This window comes from Perca fluviatilis, chromosome 18, assembly GCF_010015445.1.
Source record: "Perca fluviatilis chromosome 18, GENO_Pfluv_1.0, whole genome shotgun sequence".
NCBI classification, from domain to species: Eukaryota; Metazoa; Chordata; class Actinopteri; order Perciformes; family Percidae; genus Perca; species Perca fluviatilis.
Window position 1 is genome coordinate 22,163,788 of NC_053129.1, and position 12,560 is coordinate 22,176,347.

At 41.5% G+C, this 12,560-nt stretch overlaps 1 protein-coding gene across 1 annotated transcript in view; it reads left to right on the forward strand.

The window, feature by feature from the left end:
* LOC120546953 (protein eva-1 homolog A) overlaps positions 1–12,560 on the forward strand; it is a 78,637-nt gene that overhangs the window by 30,947 nt on the left and 35,130 nt on the right. The window contains exon 5 of the mRNA XM_039782234.1: positions 6,581–6,724. Coding sequence (XP_039638168.1) covers positions 6,581–6,724 — 144 coding nt within the window. The remainder of the gene's footprint in view (positions 1–6,580; positions 6,725–12,560) is intronic.

Below are 12,560 nucleotides of genomic sequence, written 5' to 3' on the forward strand. Positions count from 1 at the left end.
GTCTGAATAATCTTGGGCTTGGCAGTCACATTATGCGCAAGTTTGTTTTGCACCTATTTTGATTTTATGTCTCTTTTAAATGTGTGTTTGAATGTGCCAACAAGGTAGGTTATAGTACGGTAATCTCCTAAACCGCACCGTCCTGGCAACCTCACCGCTGCCTTAGGTGTTAGATCAACAGCTGAACTCACACAGCTGGCTGCACTTGCCCAGGTGAACTATGCCTAGATCCAGTTAGAAAGACATGACAGTGTACAGCAGCAGGGAATCACTTGTAGTTACTTTTTAATTTCCCCTGCAAACATTATCCTTACATCTTCTCTTTCTGTTTCTTCTTTAGACTATAGGGGTGCCATTCAACACCAGCCACCTGACAAATACGTAGATTATACAAATACAAATACAAGTAGATTTATTCTTTGTGGCTTGCTGGCGACATTATCTGAAAAGCGAGCATCTTTTGGAGATGTTTTATTGAGTCTACAAATCGTATTTAGCTTGTGGATTTTGCAGTCTATTTACCACGATAGAGAGCTGTGGAGAGCTGCTATCTGGTTGCTTGTTGAATCCAAAGCCCTTGAAAAGTATAACCGACAAAAACAAGTGCATACTGAGGCATGTGCGCACAAAAGTAAGACCTCTTTGATCTTGTGTGTTCCTTGGTTTTGGGGTGGGGTGGGAGTGGTGGAGTAGGACAGGTCTTGGCGGCGATGGAGAATCCTCAAAGCAAAAGGGGCCTGCTTCAGCCCTCCTCTCTCATCTGCCCTATTACCATCACACACACCTCTTGACATCTAAATAGCCCCCCATGCTTGGCATGAAGGGTCTCAGACTGCTTTTTTCTTTTTGAAGGCCACTGCGCTTTCACTTTTGAGTATGTGCTTCAGTTCAGACAAGGCCTATAGCAAGATGTTTAAAACTGTAAGCACGGGCTGGTTGGTGTCTCATATGATCACCGTAGCTTTTAAAAGCCAAGCATGCACAGCTGCAGGTCAAATTTATCTTGGCTTTTGGACGCCTGTTCCAGTTGTTAGAGTTCAAGCTGCTTCACTGTAACTCTATTTACATTTCTTTCTGATTTTGATGCATACAGAGCAGATACGTAGCAGGATGTCTGTGTTGTTTTGGACTAGATTAGATAAAACACATTTCTGTATGTTATTTAAACCTGTCCTTATAGTCCAGCTATAGCAGTAGTTGACTGATTTCAGTCATTGAATTCTTGGTGGCGACTCTTTTTCCTAAACTTCTATAAAATAACATCCCTTACGTTTATATTTCTGCTGAAAACTTCAGTCTGTATGTTTTCCAGAATAACCGGTTCATGCTAGGTTTAGGGCAAAGGGTCACCACTGATTGGAATTCAGTGGTTGTGGTGTTTGAATATATGAGGTAACATGCTGTCAGTGATAAAACACATGCGCATGGTTGACTGTTTTCGTACCAAGTGCCTTTGACTCAAGAAATAACCAGCTATCAACTTACAAACACTGTGTGTGTGTGTGTGTGTGTGTGTGTGTGGCGCAAGCGTACAAGGTTGTTTGAGTGTGTTCCCCTGCACACTTTAAGACTGGAAATATACTGTGATACTTGTGTTACAGTCAAATTAAATCCAGCTGAAGTGAATAGAACTTAAACAGTAAATGTGTGTGTGGGAGAGCAGTCTCAAATTCATTAATGGCACTCACAGAAAGAAAGCACTTGACGTGTGCAGGACACTTTTCTATCATACAAAGGCTTAATCCCACAACACTGACTTAAGCCTCCCTATCAAATGATTCGTATCTCAGGTGAGTCAGAGTAGAAGAAGAGATGAGTATGTTTTTGTCCGCCCATTGTCTTGAAAATTCCAGGAAAGGTGTGCGTGGGTGGAAAACCTGGTGGATTGTTATGGAGCGTCGCTGCAAGAATTTTCTGGGAAAGGTTGTATGTGTCTGTGTTTATGCATGTGTGGGTGGGTTTGTGTATCTGGATATGTACATGCTCAGAGGTGTGTTTTGTATTGTATTGTTTGGTGTGTTTTCAGAATATACTGCACCCACAATGCACTCCACATTAGTCTTCATATAAATGAAACTCAACAGCCACCACAACACACAGGCGCTACTATTTGATGATATTATTGTCACACTGCCATCATGGTAAAATGCTGTGGAAGTGGGAAAACTCAACACAATCCAAGGCTGATGCTGGTTTTAAGTAAGCGGAAAGTAAGATGTACGACGGATGACTGACGTGACAAACGGAGCTGAGCAACAATGTGGTGCTGCTGGTGCGGGGCAGCATATCAACACACATCTCAAAATCATGCAAGACAGAGAAGAAGACATTAGCCGAAGGTTTCTCAATCTAGAAGTGTTCTACTTCAGCAGGTGTCAGAAGCTGTGGGTGATCATCCATGGGTCATTTAAAGAAACGTTATACCTTTGCATTTTCTCGTTGTGGTTGTTGTTCTCTGTAACTGTTTCCCGCTGTGATCAGTGATGAGTGAGAATAAGTGTGTGTGTTTGTCCCAGAAACTCCTCCCTTTCCCTCAGTCACTGCTTCTCTTGACTGTGGACCTTCTCTTCTGAACCATAGGCCTGTCCTTGTTGGGCGTGTGGAGTCTAGAGGGTGGGTGCGCAGGCTCGGAGGTGGTTTAGGGTAAAGGTTAGAGGTATCAGGGGTGTGTGTGTGTGTGTGGGGACTGGTGTATGCTTTTCTGTCTGTATTAAAGCCGCTAATGAGAGCCAGAGGAGGTCAGACCCTGAGGAATGCTCTTTTAAACTGCATAGTGTGTGTGTGTGTGTGTGTGTGTGTGTGTGTGTGTGTGTGTGTGTGTGTGTGTGTGAGTGCACATATGACCACAGAGAGGCAGTGGACAAAGAATAAATGTGTATGTGTGTGTCTCCATCCTCTTGTCTTGTCCCCCCTCCCCTCAGCGGGCCCCTTGCTCAACTAATCACCCAGTCAGGGAATCAAAGCAGCAGCTAATGGGGGCCTGTCAGTCAGTGGCCTCCCTCATCAGAGAGGAAAGTTCTCAGCGTGGCACACAAGCTCAAACGAGCCCTCTGGGGAAGTAAAAGAGAGAGGGAGAGCAAATTAAAGCACATCAGGCAGACCAGGTCATTGTGCTGCAGCATCTGCACACAGACACTGATATAGATATAGATACAGTCAGATACACACACTCACACAGATCTACACACAGCCGAATGACATTTGGAGTGGAAGTCATTGAGAAGGATAAATAAAACTTTTGTTAGTAAGACTTCTCTAACTTTTAATTTTGGCAAATCTAGCATGGAATCAATGGAGCCTCTGGTTCTCTCTGTCTGAATGTTCATTTCTGTTGATTTGAAATACTGTTGGCAGTTGTACCTCAATTAAAGCTGCAATGATTAGTTGTAGCCAAAAAATTAACCGCAAACTATTTAAATAATTCATTATTCATTTTAGTAATTTATTAAGCAAAAATGCCCAATATTTGCTCCATCTTGTCAAATGTAAGTATTTGATCATTTTCTTTGTCATATATGATAGTAAACTGAATATCTCGGTCTACACCTTTTAGAATAAAAAGCCTATAGCCACCGAAATCTCAAGTGCTGCTTGATCATATTGTTTTTCTTGCTGCCTGCCACCCCATAGCTTTTAGAAAGACTTTGGCAGTTAAGTCATTTCATTTACTTTTTTTTTTACTTCTTCATTTTATCAGACTTGAGTAAACATTCATTCATTCTAATCATACTGATATTAACCACATTTGTGTTAAACATATTTTGACACTGGTTTATATCATATTCCTTTATGGTGGAAACTGTTGCAGGCACGTTCCAAACATGTTTCTACTGCACTAAACAAGCAGGAAGAGAGGCGGGTCTGTATGTGGAGAGGTGTACCAAAATAACAGCTGCATTCAGTTCTTTGGAGACACTCTCCTCTGAGACAAGCAGTGTGGCATAAAAAATGTATACTTCAAGGCAGCAGGGAATTAGGTTCTCCCAAAAGCCGTCATAGTGCCAGAAGTATCTCGGAAGTTTCCTGAAATCACTGTGAATCAGTGAATGCAAACGTGTTGTATTTAAAGTGACAGTGGGAAGTGTCTACCCTTTGAGGTGTCTAATCAGTTATCCAGTTACACTTACTGGTTCCCACAGGCTTCCCGCCTCAATTCATCCTGGTTGGGAATTCCAGTGTCTGCTCCTGCTGGGGAGTGTTCGGTTGCCCTTTCGAACCGCGTCCAAGTGGACAGACATTGATTCAGGTTCCCATTCTTTTTTTTCTACACGTAGACTTTGATCTGGTTTTGCTTCAAACACAGTCATTACCAGGAAATAAAGCGTGGCCCTTGATCATGATTGTTGTAATCCAATAAGACAGGACTGCACAGTTATGGACCATTCAATGTTGACACTCTGCATGACCACTGGATTTCCCTCTTTAACTTCCTGACTGGGACATTTGTCCTTTGACCCGTGCCATAATTCATTGTGGCCTGTTGACGTGTGAGCCAAGCCTTAACCAGCCTGTTCTCCCTACCTGTCTGATCTCTCTGTCTCTCTTTGGGGCCCACCAGGGCAGACAGTGCAAGAGCCCAGTGTCCACTTTCAAAGGCTCATCTCCTTGTGTTGTTTTCTAGGGGTTAGATGGACCGTGGGGGCCTGTGGAAGGCATCCGTGTGGAACCATCCACATTCCCACAAGCCTCAGCGGGAGGTTCTTCCACCTTAATTAGCGTTCCTCACACCTCAGTTTGGGGTGTCACTGAAGTTTGTGTGGTGGAACATAAAATACTGATTCCACTACAGTTAGTTAGCTAGTTAGTTAGCAAGTTTATTTAACAGAATTTTGCAATGTTTATCAATGAGTTTGCAGCCACAGGTTTTGTCTCTTTATAAACACTTTTATTAGATTGAACTACAGATTTTTTGACTCTGGAATGTTTTATCCCCAGACCCCTAGTTGAAGTCCAAATGTTGATTCAATAAATAAATTGAAAACATAATTAAGCATCTTATTTTCTAGAAAATTAATTGTGATTATTATTTTGGCTAAAATCATGCAGCCCAACAATCCACTGCTTTCCAAACAGATCATTTGGCAGAGCAACATGTACCATGGTCTGTCTCTTGCTGTCTTTAAAACAGAACAGAAATGAATGGTTGATTGATTGATTGTGTATGTGTCACCAGAAAATCCATTAAAATCTTTTGTTTGAAAGTACCACAACATTGCTGGTTCCAGCTTCTAAGATGTGCTGCTTTGATATGACACGCTATGATATAAACTGAATATCTTCGGGTTTGGCACTGTAGGTTGAAAAGAAAAGAAAAAGGGTCTGGAGGAGCTGGCGGGTGCTTAGGGATGATGTATGAAAGCCACGTCCATTACTCTGTCTGTTCTCCACACACACACACACACACACACACACACACACACACAGGCACACACACACACACACACACGTTGGATCAGGTATCCTTTTAGACAATGTGAGGCCCCAGTAAGGTTTCTATATGTGGGTCTGATGAGGCTCGTGTGTGTGTGTGTGTGTGTGTGTGTGTGTGTGTGTGTGTGTGTGTGTGTGTGTGTGTGTGTGTGTCTGTCTGTCCATCTCTGTTGTAGCTGACAGACTCATGTAGTTCTTTTGTGCCTGAAGTACTTGTCCATCAAACACTCTCTTATGTGCAATATATTCAGTATAATGAGAATATAAAGTTATGTAGACTTTGTTTCTGGCAATGCATCGTATATGGATGAGAGAATGTGTGTTGATTAACTAATAAGATAAATGTTTCATGCTCATGAAAATATGGAAAATGGTTCATTTTACAGGCACTGTAATTTCTTAATAGTTTCCAAGGAGAACCTATGTAATTTGGCACCAATCATAAGGAGCATAGAGACAATGTTTGGCGACAATACATGTAGTGACTCATTCATTTGAGGTTATTAGAACAAACAAGGATTTGATATGGTAGTTACATAGCTGGGTAGAGTTTACAAGCAGCCGTTGATTTAAAGAGACATTATGCCTGGAAAAACTCGAAGAGATTCTATTATTTTCTCTTTTGGGGAAAACTTTATTGTCCATATTTATTACATTTCTTGTCTGTACCTTACAACTCAGAAAGACCATATTTACATTTTTGTATGTTAAGCTGACCTTCATAAAAGACTTTGGTAGAAGAAAGCTTTTCAATTACAGTAATTGGACACTTACGCTACAATTAACCATTGATTGTATTACTGATTTATTTGCAGATTATTTTATTGACTAATTGATTAATAGTTGGGTCTATGCTTATGTTTATAAACTAAGAAAACCAACAAATATTTTGGGATTTTGGCTCAGAAAATAACTAAAATCATCCAAATTATTTGCCAATAATGTTTTTGATTGACTAATGGAAATTAGTTATTTTCTAGGAATTCATATTTTTATGGACCATCAAATAAAGCATTATCAGAAAAGGTATATAAGCAGTAACAGTGACCCCTCTTTTGATTTATAATTAGCTACAGCTTTATCACTTTTCATCAGACTGGATGTCTAATAATAATTCAATACTCCCCAAACCTCTCCATCTTTCTGTCAGACTGCCAGTCGTCTGTGGCTCTGCAGGTTCTGACCGCCCGCTGCCAGGGAAAGAAAAGCTGTCTGGTTCGAGCCTCCACCAGAGACTTTGGAGACCCGTGTTACTCTGGCACCAGGAAGTACCTCAGTGTCATCTACACCTGTGGTGAGTCCCCATGCACCTTTACTGAGGGCTTCATTTCCTACCACCAGGGGGTGATGTTCACTCAGTGATCAGCTTGACTTAAATCTCTTCATGATGTTTTAGCTCTGTGTTTTAGAATTACAAGCTCTAAAATGGGCTCTGTTATACTCCGAGAGGAATAATTTGTATTTTCAAGGTATGATGATGATGCTATTGGGTGCACACTTATAAAGATCTCTCTACCAGTTAACAATAAAGGGTAATATAGGACTGGTGCCACTAACCGTATCGTGGTAGCCTCTGTGGAAATATTGTGTCCTGGCTACTATAATTTATATTATGAAGTCATTTTCTATTTTTTAGGATTTCATTAAAGGGACTTTAAATAATAAATAATTACATGTTAGACTGAAAGAATGCAGGTTTGTTTTTTTGACTATTGAAGCTTCTTTAGTTCTTTAGTTAGACTGAGCTCAAACATGAATTTCAAAGCCTCTAAACTTATTTTCCATGTTCAAGTCACACCTCCAAAATTGAGTTAAGAAAAACAACGTTGGCGTAGTTTTGACTTTTCGTCTGTGCGGATGAGGGAGAATGATGGTCTTCCTTTTTATCTGTTCCCCACCCCTGGGCTAATCCGGACCTGTCAAGGCTGTAATTCATTAACCACACGCTTGACAGACACACGCACACACACACACACACACACACACACACACACACACACACACACACACACACACACACACACACACGCTATCCAGACACCTCCAGCACCAGGAATTGATCAATCAGCACCATGGCCTGGATCCTCTCCACCACAATCAGTGGCACATAGACCCAGATCCAGAGCAGGACCACTGTTATGTTTGGCATTTCTATGTGATTTTTAAGTTTTAAGTTTTAATTTTAAAGACCGGATTTTCTGAGTCGCCTGAAAATCACTATTATGTGCCTCATAGGACTATAAATGAATCAAATCCTGTGTGCATCCTTGCATTTCCCCCTGTCCTTCTTCTACAGCTATATCCGATGCTTGAATTTGCAATTGGGATGAATTTTAATTCTTATGTTGTGATCACACTTTATGGCTTGTTTGTAATCTGGTTTTGAGGATCCACCTCCTGAGTCCTTTGTCTCCAAATAGTGTGTTTGTCAGATTGTAGTCCATCCATCCTGTGTCTCAGCAGCAACCGGTCAGCGCAGACAAGAACACACATACAATTCAGCTGTGTTTATGGAGTCGTTTTGGCTCTGACTGACCTCCCTTATCTGTTACTGATAACACAACGTACTCTCCTAACAGCTCTGGTCGGTAATTGTGTGAGGTATGTAGGGGATGTGGACAGTGTAAATGTTCAACAACTTGCTGTGAGGGGGGGAATTGGTTTTCTGCGCTGTGGTTTTAGTGGAGAGGGATAAACGTGAGTAAATCAGTCTAGCTGCTGTAGACATGAAGTCACTGGTTGCTCCAGGCTCCAGCAAAGTAGTAATTTGGGGGGATCCTCTTTCATTGGTGGTCGAGTGTATGTAGGATTGACCCCATTTGTGTCAAAGTAGAGGACGAAGGATGTCTGTCTGCTCATGATTGGTTGCATTTGTGTGTGTGTGTGTGTGTGTGTGTGTGTGTGTGTGTGTGTGTGTGTGTGCAATTTTTGGTTCCAGCTAAAATAAAAAGGTGGTACTTACAGAAAGTGATTGATAGCACAAGATTGATAGACTTTTGGAGGTATTCTATTCTATTCTGTTTTGGTTTGTTCTAAAAATCCATGAAGTTAACTTTTAGTGTGAATGTGTGTGTGAGTTTTTGTGCCTCTAAATGGGTAGCATAAACCATGCTGCCTGAAGGAGGTGTTAACCCACTTAAAATCTTTACTGTCCCTGTCTAAGTGCTATTTTAGGGGCTTTTGCAGCCTTCCAAGAATAAAATAATTTAGTAAAAACAGAGTTTTATGAGTGCATGTGTGCATGAGTTTGTGTCTGGGTTGGTGTTTGGGTGCACTGCACACACACGCAGGCATGAGTAAATGTTTGATTCACATTATGAACTCGCTATCGGCCTCGGGTTGCCTGTGATTTATAAAGCCATCAACCCTTCGAGCTCCGGCTTCTTCCTCACACAGCCCCAGGGGTGGACTTGCTTCTGAGCAATAACACAGCAGCAAATGGTCTGTAACCTGCCATCAGTCTCCCGGCAGATCACACACACTCCGCGCAGCCGCCACTGTCAGGCTTCATTTACATCCAACTCCCTCTGGAGGAAGTCCCTATGGTTTGTTTGTTTGTCAAAAGAAGTACTTCAGCCAGGAGTCCGATCACAGCTCTAAATATTTGACATCTCTGTATTTGAACAAGATGAAGTTTAAAATGCGTTGCAGCAACAAGTTCTGTCTTGCAAATTATTTATAGGCTAAACTTGGAAACATTTACCCTCAACTGTTGGAGATTGATGAACGAGCCTGCTCGAGGCACTTTCTACAAAAAGCAGTGTTCCAATAATATGGCCCCTTTGAAGTTTCTTTCTTGTAATGTGTTGGTTACTTTGTCAGGCTTTAACCTATGCCTTTTTAAGCTGCAGGAATGAAAATGTATAATGATTGATTAAAAAAAAGTTCAGTTCTGTCTGATGCTGTTCGACTAGTGTATGCGTGTCTTTTCGGTCATGTGTAGGAAGCGTCCTATTTATACAGCTTGCTCAACCAGACCTCTGAGGCCTGTTCTGCAACCCCACAGCATCATCCTTCCTCTGCTTTGTGAGTTAAGAGATACAGCCTGAGGGCATCCTGCATCTGTATGTGCTTCTTTGTACCATAAAGCACAGCGATATAACTTTAAACTTCATGTAACAACATGTGATTTATGGATGTCCACGCTGATCAGATCATATCCAGCAGAATCTTTCCCTTCTCCTTCCTGTGTCAGTCCCAGACACAGGCCTCCCTAAACAGTTCTTTTCCTCCCCTGAGAGGTATTAAAGTTTCAGACTTTATATCAAGGCCTCTCTCCTAAACTTCCCTTCAAGGCTTTCCCTCGAGATCCTTCACTGCGGTGTAATGGATCACCCTGAACAAGCCACACAGCCTCTTTTGAACCACGCAGAGCAGACTTTCAGGGGGATGAAAGGTTATGGAAAGCCTAATGAACAGGTCTAATTTCTGAGGAGGAAATGGATTAATTGCGGCACTTAGCTGGTTAAGATGGGGTCTGGGTTTGGAGAAGGGGGGTTCGGTGGAACAGTCAACTCAGACATTTCCAACCCTGGGGTTGAAACCTCCAAATGGAAATAGGACCTCTAAAAAAAAAATCCTAATGAAAGTATAATGAGTCCCTTAATTAACACATATAGGATATATGTGTTTTCAAATATACTGCCATTACTACGGCTTTTGGACCAGATTTAAAAACAAAGCTATGCAGCTTAGCTGCTGAACTAACTTTCCACTTATGGACTGAACCATTACTACAAATCAAATATGACGATTCTTTTGACAAAGTAGTCTTATCTTAAGGTCCATTTAATAGACACTCTTTAGCTTTTGGTCATATCATGCATGTTTATCATCAGATGGATTTTGCTCAATCATCATGAAAACATAGGTGTTCAAATTTAATTTAATATGATGTGTTTGTAATTACGGACTCACCGGTGGGTCAGGGAAAAATTCACTCGTCACATTTAAAAAAATAAAAATAAAACTGCAACTGTGCTATTTCAGGGCCTCTTTTGTTCGCTTTGTTTGTTTCAATTTCCACACTAAACTCTACAAAAAGTCATTTTGAATTTGATCTTTCAATGTAGGAGTTTTATAGAAAACAAACGTAATACTATTAGATTTCTGGTGGTTGTCAAAAGTCACTTCATAAGATTCACTAAAATATAATGCTATAATTTCCTTTATTGTCCAAGCTGGTTTTAAAAGAAAATTTTCCCTCTTCGTTTTTCACCAATTGTTTAATTTTTCCGTCGTCTTAAAAAGGATATTGCAGGAGCTTTAGAGACTGAACTGCAGGGGACTGACAGAGGTGTGGTCACTGGACTGTGGTGTTTGTAATGGACACAGTCCGAGGAGCAGAGGCTCTGTCAGCCCACATGTGGCTCGTGGGGGCTGATTTAGATGTAACCGGGGAAAATAGAGGAAGATAAAGATGTAATTCAGAAGCTTGAGGGTTTGGATTATCCCAATTGGTTATACAGACATACACACAGACGCATACACACAAATATACATGCGCAAAGATACTTGAGGCACACATGTGACCGCTGCAAGCCACACACTCGTCCAGCTCCCCTGCACACATTCATGTCATTTCAGCAGAGGAGACAGTGGGAAAGATGTTTATTTTGGCACAGTTTTGTGGAACTGCAGTCCAGCCAGGCAGGCAGTAGCTGCTGCTGCTGCTGCTGGGCCCTGTCACTTTCCCTTATAGCTCATCCTATAGCTGCAGGACTGAAGGCAAACACACACTCAATACTGTGGACGGGGAAATGAACACTTTTTTTTCCAGTATCTCTAATCTGACACATACAGTACACAGGTTTGCACACATAGTTTGTTAATGACAGTTTTCAGGTAGATTTCTAGTTTCTCAAATCAGAGAAATTTGAGTTACAAATTGATGTATTACATTATTGAAGTCTTTTCTATCAAGAAATTGTTGTGGCCGTGATTCTCAAGAGAACCTTTATTAATTGAGTGTGATAAAAACAAAACTTACTTTTGGTTTATAAAGCAAAGACAGTTTTTTTTCCCTTCAACCTCCCTATGGACTTATTTCAAGACTGTATTTCTTAGGAAGCTTCATTTCAGGGTTGTTTCATGCTGCTTGATTAGATAATGTACAACTTGATTGAAGCACCTTCCATGAAACAAAAAAATCCCGCATAACAGTTGGGGTCATGTGTGGCTCATTTTAGTCAATCATTGATCCAAGCATGTGTGTGCTGTCCTAATGCCAGCCATGTCCATTTTTTACTTAATATGTTGAAGCTGTACCTTGTTAGCCGAAAAGAAACAATGAATGCTTTGAGAATGTTTTCACCTGAGTGCACAGCCCGATTGGGTGTGGTGAACTACAATCCAATTGTACAAAGTAGATTGGCAATCACAGGATGGAAAGGAAATGGCCTGACTTCACCCTCAAATACTTTGGTGGTAACGTCAGAGTATTCTGTCTCTCATTGCATCATTATGACCCACCTCACACATGGTTTTATTAGGGTAAAACCAACCAAGAACCAGAAAAAGGTGTTTGGAAACAGTCTTTGACCCAAGTGTGATCCGTGGTGTGTCTGATTTTAGAGAGTGGAGAGGCAAGCAGAAAGGAATGAAGTGGCCTCTCTAAATGCTCCCCAGCCTCGTAACACAGACCTGACTCTGCAGAAACCCTGCATGGATAACAGCCGCAGCTGGCACTCTCAGGAACACTGCTGCGAGAAAACACACAGCACGTGACCTCAGCTGACCTGTGTGTGTGTGTGTGTGTGTTTGTGTGTGTTGCATTAATAGTGGTAATGGTTGATCCAGCCAATGCCCATAAAAGGCATTGAGTTTGATTGGTACAGTATGATATAATCTCTAAAGTCTGTAAAGTAACTAGCTGAAAGTTGAAGCCACCCAGGGTGTGGTCTCCAGAGCAAGACGAGTAACATGGAGGGAATTGTTTGGCGGGAACACGCTGTCGCCGTGGTGAAATGCTGACACGACGGGTTGTGGGACTGTGCTTTGCCAGCATATTCAGTCAGCTGATGTCTGGCCCCTGCACCGTGTCTCATCAATTTGCATCATCTGGTATCTGCTGGCTGATTTGGCAACATGAAGCACAACACACACATTGGCGCAAATGCGTGCAAGCAAAT